General features: G+C 45.7%; 2 protein-coding genes across 2 annotated transcripts in view; both read right to left on the reverse strand.

Annotated features, from left to right (window-relative positions):
• Nucleotides 1-262: 262 nt before the first annotated feature.
• Heatr9 (HEAT repeat containing 9) lies at nt 263-10637 on the reverse strand. Its single transcript, XM_028772488.1, has 15 exons — nt 10550-10637; nt 9277-9326; nt 7815-7999; nt 7412-7538; nt 7136-7192; nt 6882-6938; nt 5673-5730; nt 5166-5296; nt 3728-3910; nt 3256-3345; nt 3053-3172; nt 1846-1919; nt 1413-1464; nt 946-1032; nt 263-703 (listed from the first exon to the last, which is right to left on the reverse strand). The coding sequence occupies exons 1-15, from the start codon at nt 10635-10637 to the stop codon at nt 338-340; spliced, it is 1725 nt and encodes a 574-aa protein (XP_028628321.1). The 3' UTR covers nt 263-337.
• A 3591-nt stretch (nt 10638-14228) lies between these two features.
• The window catches only part of Ccl5 (C-C motif chemokine ligand 5), a 5116-nt gene continuing 712 nt past the window's right edge, over nt 14229-18632 (reverse strand). The window contains exons 2-3 of the mRNA XM_028772425.1: nt 17742-17853; nt 14229-14704 (exon numbers count right to left, since the gene is read on the reverse strand). Coding sequence (XP_028628258.1) covers nt 14617-14704; nt 17742-17853 — 200 coding nt within the window. The 3' untranslated portion in view covers nt 14229-14616. The remainder of the gene's footprint in view (nt 14705-17741; nt 17854-18632) is intronic.

Raw genomic sequence — 18632 nt, forward strand, 5'->3', positions numbered from 1 at the left:
GATCTGGAAGTAAAAGTCAAATAAGTCCTTTCTTCTCCTAAGTTGTTTCTGGTAACGGTATTTGTCACAGCAGCAGAATGAAGCTAGAACAGGTGGAAAGCTAGTCACAGAGAGAGAATCTTTGGCTCTGCCCTTCCTGCTTTGCTCTGATGAAAGGAAATATAACTGCATAGAAAAAGCACCCAACCATGGGAAGGAGTCTGTTCCAGAGCAGCCTCAGAGGAGTGAACAGCAGCGGTGATTCGGAAACTAGGTAAAATAACAAACAAGTATTCATTCATAAAAGAGAAAAACGAGTTATCTTCTCAGGAAAACATCCTGAAAGAAAGAGTTGGAATTAGAGCCAAAAAACAAACCTATTTTGAGGCAACACCAAGTTCCGGAGTTGTTCCCTGATTTTTGGTTCCCAAGGTCCTGTGGCCTGTGGCCTTTGCTTTTTCGGTTTGGAGAAATAGAATGAAAAAGCAGGTGCCTCTAGCTTTTCCCCTAGCTTGTTGTAGGCCTTTGCTATAAACAAAGGACTCAGCTTAGCCTGTCGAAAGTCTGTGATACACAAGTCATCTGGGCTTTCTGGTGTCTTCCGGAACCTTGTAGGCTCTGTCTTCACAGTCTTTGGTACGTCATACACAAAGAAAACCTTATTGGTCAGCTTGTTTTGGATCCATGGATTTCTTGAGGCCCAAACAAGTAGTGTTTCCTGTATCTGCATAAAAGCAAAGATCATGGGGCTGGCTCATTTTTTGCTCAGTCTGGGAAAGGAAGTAGCTGGGAAAGGGGAAGTTCTGAATGGTTACTGTGGCTCCAGGGAATCAAGCCAAGGGACAGTGTCTGAGGACTTTTGCCCCAATTCCCCATTGTTGACTCTGAACAAATAAATGAATGGGAGGGATATGGAGCAGAGAGAGGGGAGGGGTGGAGGAGGACTACAGGACAAGAATGTCTTACGCTCTTCTTCACATTCTTGGTCTCTTCTGCATCTAGCATGTCCAGCAGCAAATGGAACACTTGCTCATTTCGGATCCCCAGGGCACCCTGGATAGAGAATGAGTAACTCTGCCTAAGTAGCCAGCCCCAGGAAGATAAGAGCCCCAGCCTCTTTTCCATTCTCCCTTTCCTTTGAGATGACCCTGTGACCTAGAGAAAGATGTGGGTTCTTTCCTTGGCATTTGAGGATCTAGTTCACAATATTAGAGTGGAGACCTTTTCTGTAATATCTAATAGCATCTTTCATATCCATCTATCATATATTCTACTTATCCCAAGGTCTGGACCTTCAAGAGGACTAGAATTCTAAAGGAAGTCACCTTCCCAAACTACAGTTCTTTCTTATCCCCAGTAACTGCTCCATCATTTACTTGCCCACCATCATCAAACATCTCAAAGAACTGAGTCAGAAAAACAGCCCAGCTTACCAAAGAGATGATTGCTTCCTGGCGGTCATTGACATATGGGCTCATCAGTTGCCTGTGTGGAAGGGAATATGTTATTCAGTGGGAGGGAGGCTGGTTACATCTCAGCCCAGGGTGAGTCCAGCCTGACGATTAGTGCTGCTAATTTCATTTCCCTCTCTGGTTTCTCAAATCAGAGAAGAAGCTGGCAGCGACAGATGCTATAGTTTGCCATGAAACACTGAAATGATGGATCAAGGTTTGATTATCACTAGAACTTGATGCCTTCTGAAAGTCCCTTTGGGATTGTAGTGAAGTTTTATAGCAACCCTGAGTGGTTTAAACAACAACAACAGGTAAACAAAAGTCCAGAGTCAGAATGACCTGCCCTAAAGTACAGACAAGGTTCTCAGCCAACCTCCCCTCTTGCCTCCTAGCCCTGTCTAGTTCAACTTACTCCTCCATTAGTTTCATTATTAAAGACTTCATCTTGAGCACATCCACTGTTTCCGACACAGCTTGCCTTATTACCTGCAGAGTGCAACCACAGAGAGAGGGAATGCAGGGTGCACCATGGTAGTACTCCATATGCCCTTAATAAACACTCGGGTCTTGTTACCTGCCTGGAGAAGCTCAATAGTTGGACTGTTCGAACAAAGGCAATTAGAGTGCTGGGAGGGGTGCACAGGCTTTCCTTATTCAGTCTTGGGTTCTGGGTTGTTTTCCTGGAGGGAGTGATGGCTCAGCTTATAGTTGAAGGATGAGGAAGGATGAGGGGAACAGTTCATTTACTGAGGTATTCAGACTGAGGCTTTTCAAAATGTACTCAGTAATTGTGTGAGTATATCAGAATATGGCCACCCTAACTGCAGCTGGGATAGCTATGGGAAGTAAAGCTGGACAGGTTCTGGGCAGGGTGGTGCACACCTGAAATCTCGGCTCTTGGGAGACAGAGAGAGGAGGATTGTGAGTTTGGGGCCAGCTGGACTACATTGAGTCTTTAAGGAACCAAAGCCTGGACATGTAGAGTTCAGTGGCAGAGCACTTGCCTACTCCCCACAAGAGCCTGGGCTAGTCCTTAGTGCTGGAGGGAAAAAAACTGAAGAGGTAAACAGGGCTTGAGATGGGATACAAAAAGCCATCCCGAAGGCACTGAAAACCTCTGAGAAGTGTTATGAAGAAGAGACAACCTACATGTTAGAACAACGTGGAAAGGCTGCAGTTCTGTCAAGTTCAGTGTCGTGGGATGTGGAGAAAGGCAGGATTGAGTCTGGTCATTTGGGAAAGCTTCCCATAGGACATGCTGTTTGGACCATCCCTGCCCACAGGTTCCTCAGACTTGTGTAGCTGAGACTGGCTTTGAATTCCTGATCATCTGATTCTGCCTTGCAAGTGCTGGGATTACAAGCATGTACTACTACACTGGGCTTGGACTAGCAATAGCATTTTGATAGGAAGGAAGGGGAAAAGTGAGTAGCAGGGAGCAGTTTTGGTGGCGTTTTTGTGCTTAGGAACTGCTTAATCAAAGACAGGTAGATTAAAAACATGGCCCATGTGAGAGGGATAGGGTACAACCAGTGTCATACTAGGGTGTGGGGTTTGTTGGGAATCCCCATCTCAAGAGAATAAAGAGAAAGATTTGGGGCTGGGAGCTAGGATTTTACTTGAAAGGGTTCACTGTGCATTTTCTTCTTGAGCAGGTCAAATGTGAGTTCTTCCAGCCCCTGTTCCTGGATCTTTTCCAGCCCAATGGTCTTGAGCATCTGGGTGGCTTCAAAGCGATCCTAAGGGAAGGGACAGAAAGGTGTGAAAGACAGTGCATTTTTCCCTCCTCTTCTAGTGCTAAGGTAGGTAGCCTAGAGCTTACGTCAATGACATTAGAGTGTAGCTGTTCCAGAATGGCCCTGGTGACAGGAGCTGAGTGAACATTCATAATCTTGACCAGCATCCTAAGTGCCTGTGAAGGGTAAGGAGGAGCATGGTATATTGGTGTACCCAGAGGGGTGTAGATAGCCAAGCAGACTTTAGGGCTAGGCCTAGAACTCACTGAGGAACAGGGTTCTTCTCTCTGCCCTCTTGACCTTTTGAATGAGAGCACAAGTGGATGCGTGCATACATAAATGAACACTCATACCAGAGATATGTACATGTGCACATGTATTTGTCCATATCCCCTCAGTTGTATGTTTACGTATTCATAAACACACAGAGAACTCTGCTATGCACAACTGAAGCTTGTTTTCTTTGGGATGTGATGGTAGAAGCATACTTTAACCCAAGTCAACACTGACCACTGTTTGCCAAGTACGTCCCATAGATCCCGGCTCTGCCTCTCATACCTTCATCCTCTGGGACATGGACCCTTGACATAAACATTGTAGCAAGAACTGTTGGACCATGCTGTTGCTGGGCCTCAGGAAACCCAAGCACAAAGATGCCTCTAAGGATTCTTCATTCAGTGGCTTGTCTATCAGATTCTGCAGCAAAAGCACCAGCTTTTCTTCACTTCCGACTTCGGGCCTCTTAGAGGGAAACAGGTGAAATGAGTAACTATGTCTTCAGCTAGCTTTCTTCACCTTTTAATTTTTTTTTTTTTTTTTGGCTAGGATCTCATTTTATAGGTGATCCCAAACTCAGGATCGTCTTGCCTCAGTCTCCCAAGAGCTGGGATTTCAGGGTGGTGCTGTCATCCCTGGCTTAGGCATGTTTTCTAGAATATTGCTTTCGACCCTTTTCTCTAAAGCTAGCCTGATGCTGTCACACGATCCCCCCCTTACTTTCTGCTGTCACCTACTCTCTCCTAAGTCGTATGTCTTTAGAGAGAACTTTTTGAAACGAAAATTACAATTTGTTTAAGAACTCTTGAAGTTCCTTACATAGAATTAAGAGCCCAAGTACCTAAGAAGCCCACCAAGCCTCATATGAGCTCGTCTATTAGTGTCTTTGACTGGACTTTCATTTCCTGTTGCTTGTCTTACTCTGTTCCACTTTAACAACAGTGTCTTTTCTTGCTGATCTTTCACCGTGCCAGCCATGTTTCTGCCTTTGTGACCACCAGTCTTTCTGTCTAGAGCACTCATATCTACATGTCTCTGTCCAAATACATTGTTCACTCTGGACCTTCCCTGTCTACCGTGTTTAAATTACAACCCGTCCTCCCTACTCAGCGATCTTGGTGCTCCTTCCTCCCCCCACATTTGTGACCTGTAATATTCTACATACTTTTGTAATTAAATTGTTTTGTGAGTCCTCCCACCCCCGACAAAGGCAGTTTGCCTGGTTTATTGATATATCCCAAGGGACCAACAGTGCCTGGTACGTGATAACTGTTTAATACGTATTTGCTGAATAGATGGATGAGTAACTGATTCTATTTTACCCTAAGTACTGTTGGAATTAAAGAACCAGGGCTCTAAAGGGGGGCATAAGTGAAAGCTGCATCAGGGGACTTTTAGTCTCTGTTCCTTTGTGACAGACATTTTGCTTCAGTGATCTGTTTTAGAGGTGATGATAGCAAACGTTGACTCCCACGGAAAGAGCACAGGCATTCTGGTTTCTTATTGAATCTCATTAATTATTTCGGCTTTACAGAGCTTGACTAACTGAATACATCACCCTATACTTTCATTCAACTTTAGAGGGAACTCCACAAGGACAGGACAGTATCTTCTATTAAATCTGAGAGTTAGGCAACCTTCTTTCACACTCAACTCCCAACCAGAATTACCAGTGACCTTGACCTTCTTTGCCCCAATTATGGATTCTGCTCCCAATCACCTTGCTTTTAGGCATAGCAGCCCAGGAGTTCAGCGCTACTCGTAGCCCCACCAGGGTCTCCAACCTTTGACTTTCCTTTTGTTCCTTCAACTGTTTGATGAGAGCCTTGATCACAGACTTATCCAAGCAACCTGGACAAGGAGGGCGTTCGAGTCAGGGCAGGGCCTCAAGGACTCTTCCTCTCCGTAAAGACCTATTAAACACCACTTTACTCTTACAAAAGGAGGCCCAAATGCTGGCTTCAAGGGGTTGCCCGTCCTCCCACTAGATCAGAGAGCTGGCTAAGCATGAATGCAACTTCTAGAGCCTTCCTTGTCCCTCCCTCCACTCTATTTCTTCTTTTCATCCTACCTTCTCTCTGCCCAACAGTGCCTAGGGTAGTTCCCAGACCCTGTAGCATGCTAGGTTGGAGTGGGGTCATACCCCCTTTCCTTCCACTCATACCTATAGAACAAAGTGACTTTACTTTTGTACCTCCCCAACTTCCTACAGAGGGTGAGAACATACCTAGGATGGCCAGGGTTTTATAGACCTCGTTCTTCACTTTTGCTGAACCAGTTTGAGCCTGATTTAAGAAGGAAATAGTGAAAACATACCATAAAGTGATAGATTGTCAAAACTTTAAGGATTGTTTTAGTGTAACTTCTACAAAATAGAAATCTGAGAGCTAGAATGTGACTTGTTTATGTCACACGGAGTATGCAGGCAGGACGGTGTAGTGGGAACAACACCAAGCCAGTGAGTCAGGCCTCTGTGCACATGCACATCTCTGTGTAGTACTGTAGTCACCTGACCTTAGGCCAGCACTTGGATTCTCAGAGTAAGATACCATTAACTTCTCTGAGAATTCTGTACAATTGTAAGTACAACTATAGAGAAAAATGATTAGGCTCAGGCTCTGGATATGGTGACTCATGCCTATAATTCCAACACTAGGGGTCAGGAGGCAGAAGGATTGCCTATGAATTTAAAACCTGGGCCACACAGTAAAAATCTGTCTCAAAACAACAACAACATAAACACATAAATACACACACAAGAAAAAAAGAAGGAAAGAAAGACGGACAGATAGAGAGGGAGGGAGGGAAGGAAGGAAGGAAGGAAGGAAGGAAGGAAGGAAGGAAGAAAGGAAGGAAAGAAGGAAAAAAGACCAACATCAACCATAGCAGGGACACTTAGATTAACATATGTAAGCCTGGAACAATGCTTTACTTAAATCAGAAAGAGCTCAGTTCCAGGGTGGCATGTGTTTCTGTTTGTGGTGATAGAACCCAAAGGCCCAGTATATGCTATCCAGTGCTTTACCCCTGCACTATATCCTCAGTCCTTAGTGTTTCAAGATAGGGTCTTGCTATGCAGCCAAGATTGGTCTTGAACTTATGTAGCCCAGGCTTGCATGGAACTTGTAATCTTCCTGCCTCTATCTCTTGAGTGCTGGGCTTGCAGGCATGAGCCACCAAGCCTGGCTGCAACTCCAGTTCTTTTCTGGCTTTTCAGTTCAAAGTGTTTTCACAGACGAAAGGATCTTCAGATTCACACTCTCAAATAGCTGTCTAAAGAGGCCAAGGGTATGAGGTGAGGACTTTACCACACAACAGTGGACCTGACCTTTCCTGGTACTCTGGAAGGCCTTGTCTTGTGCCCATGCGCATATCCTTTCAAGACCTCAGACCCTCTTTTCTCGTTCCCTGAACTCCATGCAGACCCCAGACTCACCACCTGCCACAGTGCTTCCATGACAAACTTGTGACTGATGCCCAAGTACCCTAAAGCCTGCAGGAAGAGGGATGGAGAAGAGGAAAGAGACATTGGACACCAGCTCAGGAGTTACCGTGTTCTGTCCACAGCTAGACTTTATACTTGGGGTGTCCCTGCCCCCTACCAGTCACCTCTAGCTTGCTTCCCTTTTCCATCTCAGTACCACCCCGGAAGTTGCCCTCCAATTTACCCCCTATGCCCATGCTCCTTACGTAGGCTGCGTAGCACTGCTCATCCTCTTGTGGAGAGTTCAAGCTGTTCATGAGTTCCTGCTCTTCCAAGGTGGGCCAGTTGAATGGAAGAAAAAAACCCATAGACCTCCAGTAACCATAGAGTCAGTCAACCAATCCCCAATTTCCCTTCCTTCCGTTTTTCAGGGAAGGACCCAGGGCTGAAGGGTAAGTAGTCTGAACCCAAGGTAGCAAGTCCAAGGTAAAGTATTCTTAGGAAGGGAGTGTCCATATTCCTCATCCCACCATGATCCTGACCTTTAATCTTTGCCACTTCAGGGGGTCATTGGTGGGATCAAACAACCCTGGTCCCACCTTGGGTTTTAAAGTCAACTTGCTGATAGAGACATGGAGGTTTGGTAGTTGGGCACTGTCTTTGAAGTACCTGTGTGAGAAATTGCACAGACAGCCATAGTCCCCTTCCTCCCCTCCTCAGGTTACAACCCTACCTCTGCTGCAGAGCCTCAGCAATGAGACCAGAGAAAGACTGATACCCAAAGAGGAGGCCGTGGTACCTACTTGATGGGGTTGCCTGTCTAGAACCACAGGGGCCTCTCTAGCACCTGACTTGCCCCACTCCCGGTCCAACCCATCCTGATTCTTTCCCTTTTCCTGGAGGAGGGAGGAAGGTGTGAAGAATACAGAGATGGGCAAAGCACACCTTGGGAGGTTTCTTCTTTTCCAAAACATCTTTTTTGACTCCCGTTCCTTGCGTTGGTCATTGAGGGTGCGCCAGTGCGTGAAGAGATCGGGCTTTTTCTCTAAGTGGAGGCAAGGTGTTGCATTGGGCCTGCTTGGATGCACCCTCCAGCACTCAGGACTTGGGGGAAATGCTTCCTTTGGTACCTGGTGGGGAGAGCAAATGGCAGAACAGTCAGAGGGCTCCCATAGGCCATTGCTGCAGTGCTCGGACCAGAGAAGGGGTAGTGAAGATAGGGAAAGCAAACATGAGAGCAACTCTCATCTGGGCTGGAAACACAGCTACCACCTCTTTCATTCTATGACTTGAAACAGTTACTTCTCTCTACCAATGCCTCAATCTTCCTCTGTAAAATGGGTCTAATTAATCCTTATTCTGTTCCTCTCCCAAAGCAGTTGTGAAGCTCAAAAACACTCAAGATTTTGAGATCTGTAAATTGATCTGAATTCAGAGTTTGGTTACTTGAGAATCTCAAAGCCTTTGAAAAGTCAAATGGGCAGGGAGAAGGCCAGGGGGAGATGTAAAGTGAAGGAAAAGAGGCTACTACTTATTCAGACAGTAGCACCTACGGTATGTTGCCTAGTTCTCTGCCTCCACGAACTTCAGAGGCTACCTGAGAAAACAGGCTTCCTTCAGATGCTCTCTTAGCTGTGTGACTACTTCAGTGTATGTGCTGCTAAGACTACACACAGGGTCTTGTGCATGCCAGATCCCAGCCTTTTACAGCTTGGTACAGTTCTGACTGTAGCTGAGGGCTTCATGTGGGCAGTGGTTTTCTGTGGATCTGGCCTGGATCCAGCCATCTCTGAAAGCTTTCTATCTTTACAACACATCTGTTTTTAGGGAACAATGGGTTTATTGCCGGTAGCTCCCAACTCAGAGAATGGTAAAATCTTACAGGATTCCCACTGACTATCAGGACTTCAGTCATGCAATGCTGACTCATAGAAGTAGGGTTTCTAGAGTTAGCAAAGCACTGTAATAAGAAACTCCAAAAGATGTCAGCTTAAATTTGAGTTTCAGGAATGAATAAAATATTTAAGACTTTATATCTTTTAAAAATCACATGTACTATTTATGGGATATTTAAATTTAATTGGTCAGTCTGTGTTTTATCTGGCAACCCTAAGTAAGGATTGCTTCTTTAACAAAAACGACTCCTTTAGCAGACACTCTGCATAGTCCAGGCCTTACAGATTTTGTTTCATTAGAAACTCTACACAAGGGGGTAGGCAGTGTTGCCCTATGATGAGGAGACTCTGGAGGCTCTCTCAGAGAAGGAAAGTAACTTGTCTGAGATCACACAGCATTAATGGCAGACCCACAGGTGAATGTCAGGGTTCTGTGAGCTAGCTTGAATTGGGACAGAGTTTGGTGATCTTCCTACTTTGACACAGCTCCTAGAGTAACAAAAATCACTTACCTTGTAACAGGACAAGGGCAGGTGAACAGGAGCCATGGCTTTTCTGAATTCTGGCAAGAGAAGCAAAGATATGTGTGTGGTACCAGTAAGACAATAGTTAAAAGTCTGAGTTCCAACACCTTGCTGAGGCATTTATTTGTTCTACAGCTAGTAAACACTAGCACCAGGTATTTCCTCAGGAACTAGGGTGGTAAATGAGGCATCACCCAGGCACTTCAATAGCAGGCAGGCTTTCTGGTACTGTGCCTGGGAGCCTCTCAGAAATGCTGTCAGGAACATCATGTCAACCAGATCCCCAGGTGCCTCCCATGTAGTTCAAGTTTAAGGAACACAGGACTAGTAGTGTTCTTAACCCTGGTTGCATATCAGAACTACTGGAATGATATTTGAACATGGCTAGGCCCTGTATCAGACTAATTGAGTCAGATTTGTGGTGATAGAGCGTAGGCATTTTGGAGATTCCAGTATTCAGTTAAGGGTAACAATTGTTGGTCTCTCTCATTTTCTCAAATGTGAGTGTGCATTAAGCTCACTGGGAGAGCTTGTTAAAAATCCAGATTTCTAGGATTCAGTCCCCTAGCATCTGATTCTCTAGGGTCTGATCACTCTGGGACGTTTTGAGAACTATTAGTTTAGCATTTGAGACAAGTTCTGGTCTGCCGTGATTTACAAAGGGAACGAATGTGGAAATACACACAAGCAGTATAGCTGAGAGGTACCTTCAGGGCTGGGAAGCAGATATTTATGTCCTAGAGGATATGCTACACACCAAGTCTTGCATATAAGCAAGAGTTAGCAGGGTAGTGGTGGTGCACAACCTTAATTCCAGCAGGGAGGCAGAGGCAGGCTGATATCTAAGTTCAAGGCCAGCCTGGTTTACAGAGTAAGTTCTAGGACAGCTGGGCTTATACAGAGAAACCCTGTCTCATTTAGGGGCTGGGGCGGGTGTTAATCAGTTAAGTCAGGGATAAGAGCAGTGGGCTTAGGGAAGCTTATGCAGTGAGGTGTGAGGTTGGTTTAGAGGGCAAGACACAGGTATGGGAGAAGCTGGGGGACACATGTATTCCAACTTGAGAAAATCTAGTAAGTCCTCCTTTGGAAATAGAGACTTATTGTGAGGACTGGGGAGAGACATCAACTGTCCAAAGGCCTGCCCTGGCCTTTCCGATGGATTTGCTAAACCCAGGACCGTGTCTGAGATTGGGTCTGGTTAGTTAGCTTTAATTTATCAGGCCCCCACCCTTTGCTCCATTCCTTTCCACCCCATCCTCACTTTTGTTCCGGTTTCGATAATCCAGCCATGGCCAGTTGAACATTGGTCTGGGGATTTGAGAGAAATCAGCCTGTTCTTCATGGCCCATCCTCTTTGGTGTAGGACAGCCAAAAAATTCAGGGATGTGAAGCAAAGAGGGGCTTGAGGAGGCCCTTTCTTTGGTATAAGTGAGACCAGAGAGACACTTAAGTGCTGAGCAACCAGGTTGCCATGGTGAACAGAACACCCACTTCCATTGTTGAGTCCCACTGCTGGCCACTGTTGGCTTCCTGGCCAGCTGTTCACTGAACTTCATTTCCCTCAGCAGAATAGTGGTGAAGTCATGTCTGCTCAACTCCAGTAGCTTTGCTGAGGTACAAAGTGTTTGTGAACCATCAAGTTCAAGTCAACCCATGTTAAGTACAGGAGTTGTTCACAGAATTGGTCATCAGGAAAATGACAGGAACAGGAAAGCCTCTTTTATATGCACATCCTTCCTCTTTGTCAGGAGGCTGTGTGGCAAGGAGCTGCCGTTCAGATTTCTTCCATTTGCATATGCTGTTCCATCTACCTTGTACCCTTTTCGTTTCCTTCCTGCCTGTCAAATTGTCACTCGTTTCAAATGTTATGTCATTTCTGAAGGCTTTTCTTTCCCAAGCTCCCCTTCCCACCTGACTCAGTGATGTAATCTCTCTCCTACTCCACCCCAGTGCCTGGCATGGTACTGACATATAGGTCAGTACACAGTAAGAAGCTTACTACGTGTCTTGTTTTCTTTTCTGTTGCTGTGATTAAAATGCTCTCACAAAGGCAACTTGAGGATGAAAGTGTTATTTTATTTCATAGTTCAGGTTACAATCCACTGTGGCAGAGAAGTCACAGCAGCCTGGCCAGTCACAGTGAGAACATAGAACACATTCTCCCCGTTTGGCCCAGAGCCTGGTCCCTGAGATGGTGTTGCTCACATTGTAGACAGATCTTCCTCCTCCTAATAAGCTTATCAAGGGACTGGAGAGGTAGCTCAGCAGTTAAGATCACCAGGGAAGACCTGGCTTTGGTTCCCAGCACCTACTTGGCAATTCACAATAGTTTGTAACTTCAGTTCCAGGGGATCTAATGCCCTCATTTGACCTGTGTGCACCGAGAACACATGTGCTACACATGCATGTAAATAAACATTCATACAAAGAAAATAAATAAATATATGATTTTTAAATTCATCTTTAAAAAAAATCTCTCCCAGGTATGGCCAGTGGCTTAGTTCATTCTAGATCCAGTCTGTCTTGATAACTGAAGGTTAACCATAACACTACATATGAAGAAAATATGAATCATTGGGGCTAGAGATTTGGCTTACTGGTTAAGAGCACTTGTCGCTCTTGCAGAAGACCTGAGCTCTGTTCCCAGCACCTGCATGGTGGCTGACAACTATTACCTCAGTTACAAGGAATGCAGCAGGAACACATATGGTGCACATATATATAAGCTTGCAAAACATTAATACACATAAAGAAGAATAAAGAGTCTCTTTCCTCCAGCCGAGCAAGATGCCCAAAGGAAAGAAGGCCAAGGTTAACAGGAGGTCAAAAAGGTGGTCAATCCTTTGTTTGAGAAAAGGCCCAAGAACTTTGGCATTGGGCAGGACATCCAGCCCAAAAGAGATCTAACACACTTCGTCAAATGGCCCTGCTACATCAGGCTGCAGCAGCAAAGAGCCATCCTCTGTAAGTGGCTCAAAGTACCTCCTGCCATTAACCAGTTCACCCAGGCCCTGGACAGGCAAACAGCTACTCAGCTGCTTAAGCTTGCCTACAGCTACAGGCCAGAGACAAAGCAAGAGAAGAAGCAATGGCTACTGGCCTATGCTGAGAAGAGAGCTGCTGGCAAAGGGGACATCCCAACTAAGAGACCACCTGTCCTCCGAGCAGGAGTCAATACAGTCACCACCTTGGTGGAGAACAAGAAGGCTCAGCTGGTGGTGACTGCCCATGATGTAGACCCCCATTGAGCTGGTGGTGTTCCTGCCCGCCCTGTATGGAAAGATGGGGGTGTCCTACTGTATCATCAAGGGAAAGGCCAGGCTGGGGCGCCTGGTCCACAGGAAGACGTGCACCACTGTTGCCTTCACACCGGTTAACTCGAAAGACAAGGGTGCTCTGGCTAAGCTGGTAGAAGCTATTAGGACCGATTATAAGGACAGATATGACGAGATCCGCCACCACTGGGGAGGTAACATCCTGGGTCCTAAGTCTGTGGCCCGAATTGCCAAGCTGGAAAAGACAAAGGCTAAAGAACTCGCCACTAAACTGGGTTAAATGTACACTAAGTTTTCTGTACATAAATATAGTTACAAAATTAAAAAAAAAGAAGAAAGAAACCTAAAGAAAAAACCTAAAACATATGGATCACTGGCTTGATTGTCATTTAATCAGACTTAATATAAATAAAGTGACATGAGTGCTTTATGTGCTGCACAGAGACAGGTGACGTTCTCAAGTGGAATTCCTACCAGAATGACTTAATCTGAGCCCAATTGTAAGGAAATAAGCAAACCTAAATGATAAGTACTCTACAAAAATATAATCTAGCCGGGCGGTGGTGGTGCACCCCTTTAATCCCAGCACTTGGGAGGCAGAGGCAGGTGGATTTCTGAGTTCGAGGCCAGCCTGGTCTACAGAGTGAGTTCCAGGACAGCCAGGGCTACACAGAGAAACCCTGTCTCAAAAAACCAATATATATATAATCTGAACAATTCCAATGCCTTTAAGGATAAAAAAAGATAGTGTTGTTTAGCCAGGTGATGTAGCATACACTGGTCATCCCATCCTGAAAGTTCAAGGCCACTCTGGGCTATGTATTGAGATCCTACGTCACTAAACAAAACAAATGGCTGGGCATGGTAGACCAGCCGTGTAGGCGCAGCACTGAAGATGGAGGGGGTTATCATAAGGTCCAGGCCACCCTAGTCTACATAGGGAGTTCCAGGCAACTTAGGACTACATAGGAAGTTCCCTCCTTTCACCCTCACAGAAAACAAAGCCAGACTAAAAACGGCAGTTGTGGTAGTGCACACCTTTAATCCCAGCACTCAAGAGGCAGAGGCAGGTGGATGCTCTCTCTCTCTCTCTCTCTCTCTCTCTCTCTCTCTCTCTCTCTCTCTCTCTCACACACACACACACACACACACACACACACACACACACACACACTGAGCCAGTGCTTGGCACACTGCATTCAACTAATAGTACCTACAGCCATGACTGGTATTGATGATGTTCACCTGCAGGGGAGAAAGGTGGACTACCCCAAGGTGCTGGTACAGTTGGTACAGTTATAGGCTTCTGAAATTGTCCTTAAGTCCTGTTCTGTGGGCAATGATAGTGTTAGAGAAACCCACTGGAGATAAGGTATAGGACATGCTAAGGTAGAAGGATCAGTTAAAGCCCGAGGAAGCAAGGAGGTGTCACAGCAGGGATCCAGATAAATCCTTGGAGACTTACAGGTAGACTTACATCATGGTGCTTAGACTTCAACCCTAGTGGATAAATCACTGGTTACTTTGCCAGCTTTTCCTGTCTATGCTAACTACACAGGCCATACCTCCTAAATCTGGTGTTGATACCAGATATGTGCCTAGATATCTACATGCTTAATAATTGTGGGGAAGGATTCTTAGAAAGAAGTAAAACTAGGAGCCAGCTTTGTCTTTGTATCAGAAATTTTAATGAAATGCTGGAGATAAGAAATTTCTTGGGTTTGCTGTGCAGAGCCTGTGAGGAGTTGAGATACTCATTTTCCTTCTTTGCTTGAGAGATACACAGGCTTCTTTTCTGGTCCCCAAATAATCGCCAGTTGAAGATCCTGAAGTTCAAGGTCTTGAGAGTTTCTGTTGCCATGGCAGGGCCTCAGTACACCTCCCAAGCTTTAGGAGAGGACACTGTTATAATCTCTATGGTATGATAGCATCTATGTCCTCCCAGGAATGAGTGGGAGTAGGGGGTTGCTGAGTGGCATCCCCAAGCTGGTTAAGACTAGAGCAAGCAAGGACAGGTAAGTGATACAGGATCAGGATCAAGAAACCCTCTGCTCTAGTTCATCTCCAGGTAGTTGATGTATTCTTGAACCCACTTCTTCTCTGGGTTGGCACACACTTGACGGTTCCTCCGAGTCACAAAGCTGCAGGAGAGAAGAAGGTAAGCACCGAGGTAGCATCTGGTGTATGGGGACTGGAAAGCACAGGGGGCTATTAACAAGCATAAAGGTTATGCAAGTTGGGTAGGGCATTTTTGTAACTCCATACTGTTTTCTTCCTTTCAGAGGATATTTCTTCTCCTTTGGAATTAAAGGCACTGGGCTACAGGCAGAGTTCCATTTATGTTAATTCCCTACAAATACACACAAGTTTGGAACAGGCCAAGCACTGGCCTTTTCTTGGCCCTTTTCCCTGCTCCAGGCCTTTTGCTGAGTGACAAATTTAAAGAAATTGAATATTGATTTACTTAAATCAGTTAAGTTGAGGAAATTAAGAGGGAACTCTAAGACTGCCTAGTCGCTGCTGTTGGCACTCTAAGCATGTAGCTAGGGAGTCAAAAGGCTAGAGTACCAGTTCCAGCTATCAAGATTGCTCAGGCCTCCATTTCCTTCTCCTGTATATAGTATGTGATATCAAAGAACAAATCTCCTTTGCTAAGTCTTCCTTCCTCCCTCCATTTTTGGGGCCCTCTGTTCATCTGACTTCCCCTTCCACCTGTCTCTTAAGAGCAAGTGTTCTCAAAGACACTGCCCCCTTTACCTTCTCCTTTTTCCAGTCTCTGGCCCCAGGCCTGGTTAGAGTTGATTCTTGGTGAATATTGGGTGAATAAGTGAATGAATAAATCGCATTCATTCATTCTTACCACATGTATGCATTCATGCGCACATACATGTACAAATACACACTCTTAGAAAATGACAATAGTAGGTTGATACTTCTTTATACCCATTATATGCCAGGGGATGGTCTAAGTGCTTATTATTTTTTCTGTGACCTAGTGAAAGAAATGCCTTAATTATCCTCTTCTGGAACTACCTCAGAGGGGCTGAGGGGCCCCAGTTTACCAAACAACATAACTAGGATTCTAACACAGCAGACCAGCTGTGTAGCCAAGGATGACCAAGACAATGTGGCCCAGACTCTTCTTATTGACAGTTCCTGGACGCTGTCCTCAGCCCTTTGCTTGCGCTCTCTGGCATCTCCAGGGATTGTCTTTGCTTAGTTCCTTCCTTTTTTTTACAGTTTGCCCTCCAGACCTGCACACCTCTCCATCCCTGAATGGAGACCTCAGCATCGTCTCTATCTCTTCCTGTCCTTGCTCCTGACCACAAGTCTGTTACGCTGGCTAATTCATCCTCCAAAGCTCCTGACTCTTGTTTCTTCTTGCCTCCAGGTACCACTGTCCTGACAATACTACACATGTGGGTGACTTCAACTGCCTCTTCTCCAGACCCCTTCCTTGGCTGTACCTGGTCATTTTACTCTCGCCAGCTCTATGTTTTGTTTCAGTTTCCTGACACTCAAGGTGCCCTCTGCTTTTCTACACATGTCCCTACAAACCAAAGTAGAAGCCCATGAGTGTGTTCTCAGATACACCCCTGTCACACACACTTCTCTACTTCTAATCTCTTCACAAACAGTATCTTTTTACAGTAACCACCTCTGAGTCACCTGCCTCCCTCCTGAAGCTAGACATACCCCTCCTCTCCTCTTGTAAGATATTATAGGGTGCTGTAGTCATTCTGTGTCCAACCTATCTCTCTTACTGGGTGATCTCTCCATAGCAAAGGACGACAGTTTTATTCATCTCTGCTGGCTCATAATAGGTGCTCAAGGAAGGATTTTTTAAAAAGTCTTACTTTAGAGCTAAATTTCTTAATACTAAATAGTAATATTATGTTTTCAGTGATTCACTAGGATTGAAGTCTATCTTTACCAGGGTTACAAAAAGTCTTTGGATTAAAACTCTTTAACCTTTTACTGGAAACGTCGTGATTTCTTCCTTTTCTTTTTTATATTTATGTATAGGAACACTCATCTGCACGCATCTGTGCACCACATGTGTGCCTGAGGAGGTCAGAAGAGGGTGTTGGATCCCCTGGAACTGGAGTTACAGATAACTGCGAGCCACCAAGAGGATGCTGGGAACTGAACCTGGATCCTCTGCAAGAGCAACCAACGGTCTTATCAACTCAGCCATCTCTCCAACGCTCTGTTTTCATTCGGTGGATCGTTATCATCTTAAGCTTTGTAAGCCTTTTGCCGCTAATGACTTTGTTTGATAACAGGAAGAAGGACCCCAGAGACAGACCGAATCCCTCACTCACTGTGTAGCTTTGAGTACGGCAGCCAATGCCTCTGAATCTATTTCATTCTGTGGAGAGACTTGCGCATACTGGCCAGGGCAATGCACAATTTAGAGACAGTGCGCATAGACACACCATGCCAGTAAGCACGCTCTGCATGGTAGGGACTATTACATTTCCCCAAATCTACCCATATGCACACTTAAAGCTAAGTCTCATCATGACTTCTTAAATAGATAGGTTTTTAGATTTTATTTACTTGATTGAAATTACGACCCTAACCTTTGACCCGTCCTCTCTAGTTCCTCAGAGGATTAGCTGAGCTGGATTGGGTGTGAAGTGTGGAAGCTTTGGACTCTTCCTTAACTGGAGAGGACTAATGGAGTGCATGTTCCAGCCCGTGCTTAAATAAAAGCTGCACCAGCAAAGGTTGGTGCCCTAGGAACTGTGTCTGTCACTATAGGCAGGATCCTTTAAGGTCGTGGTTCTCAACCTTCCTAAAGCTGCGAGCCTTTAATACAATTTCTCATGTTGTGGTGACCCCTCCACCATAAAATTATTTTTTATTACTATTTCATGATTGTACTGTTGTTACTGTTATGAATTGTGATGTAAATATTTTTTGGAGGTAGGGAGTTGCAACAGGGGTCCCGACCCACAGGTTGAGAACCACCTCTCTAAGGCTCCCCATGTCTAGTCTTTAATGTTACAGTTGGAGACTCTGAGCTGGAAATGAGGAGCCATAGCTATTAGAGGAGCCTAGAGGGTGAGTGGGAGTGAGAGGGGGGCACCCCCAGAGAAGGATCATGGCGGAGGTGGTGGTGGTGGGATGGCTTCTGTACTCCAAAGAGGAACCCATGGGGCCGAGACTCACACGACTGCAAGGTTGGAGCACTTGCTGCTGGTGTAAAAATATTCCTTGACGTGGGCACGAGGCAGCGCGAGGGAGAGGTAGGCAAAGCAGCAGGGAGTGGTGTCCGAGCCATCTGGGAGAAGGAAGGAAGGAAACCCGTTTACTCATTGTATGCTGGACTCTCTACCCGATTTATCTCGAAAGCGATGACTGTTGTTGTCTACCTTGGCAGAAATAGCTCAGAGGACACAGTTGCCGCGGTGGAGAGTTCAACAGAACTCTGTCAAACTGTGTCTGGTCCATGAGCCAAGCCTGTGCTTTGTCCTCTGTACAATAAGCCCCCGCTGGGATCCCTCTCCTCTGCTCAGCACCTCCTGCCTTTAGCCTTGTGCTTTCAGAGCTCCCCTAGTGGATTCAAAGCTTGGTGTCTTCGAGGTGTAGGATGAGTTATAGGGAAGCATCCAAGCTGAGGCTCCATAACTTAGTGACGATCCTAAGTGGGACCTGAAAGTGCACACAGTGTCCTGGGACCTGGCTAGCCCGTAGTGAGGGGCTCTGAACAGAGAAGCTTTCGGTGGTCAGTTAATTGAAGATGCCACTGAGCGGCACAGTTGGCATCCCATGGCAGAGCTGCGGTGCTTAGCTTCCCTGTCAGATAGGGCTTTTGCAATACCAATTTCCACAATTCTAGCAGTGTGCACCCTTAGATAAGAATCTCAGTGTCCTTGAGCCTCTGTTTCCCACTGCAACACAAGAGCAACCACTGAAAGACTCGTTGTATTAAACAGGATGGCAGATTAAAGTAATCTGCACAGTGCCTGACCCAAGGGAGGCACTCGGTTCACATACATTTCTTTCTTTCTTCCTTCCTTCCTTCCTTCCTTCCTTCCTTCCTTCCTTCCTTCCTTCCTT

The sequence above is a fragment of the Grammomys surdaster genome, unplaced genomic scaffold (genome assembly GCF_004785775.1).
Source record: "Grammomys surdaster isolate TR1022 unplaced genomic scaffold, NIH_TR_1.0 213, whole genome shotgun sequence".
Taxonomy (NCBI): domain Eukaryota; kingdom Metazoa; phylum Chordata; class Mammalia; order Rodentia; family Muridae; genus Grammomys; species Grammomys surdaster.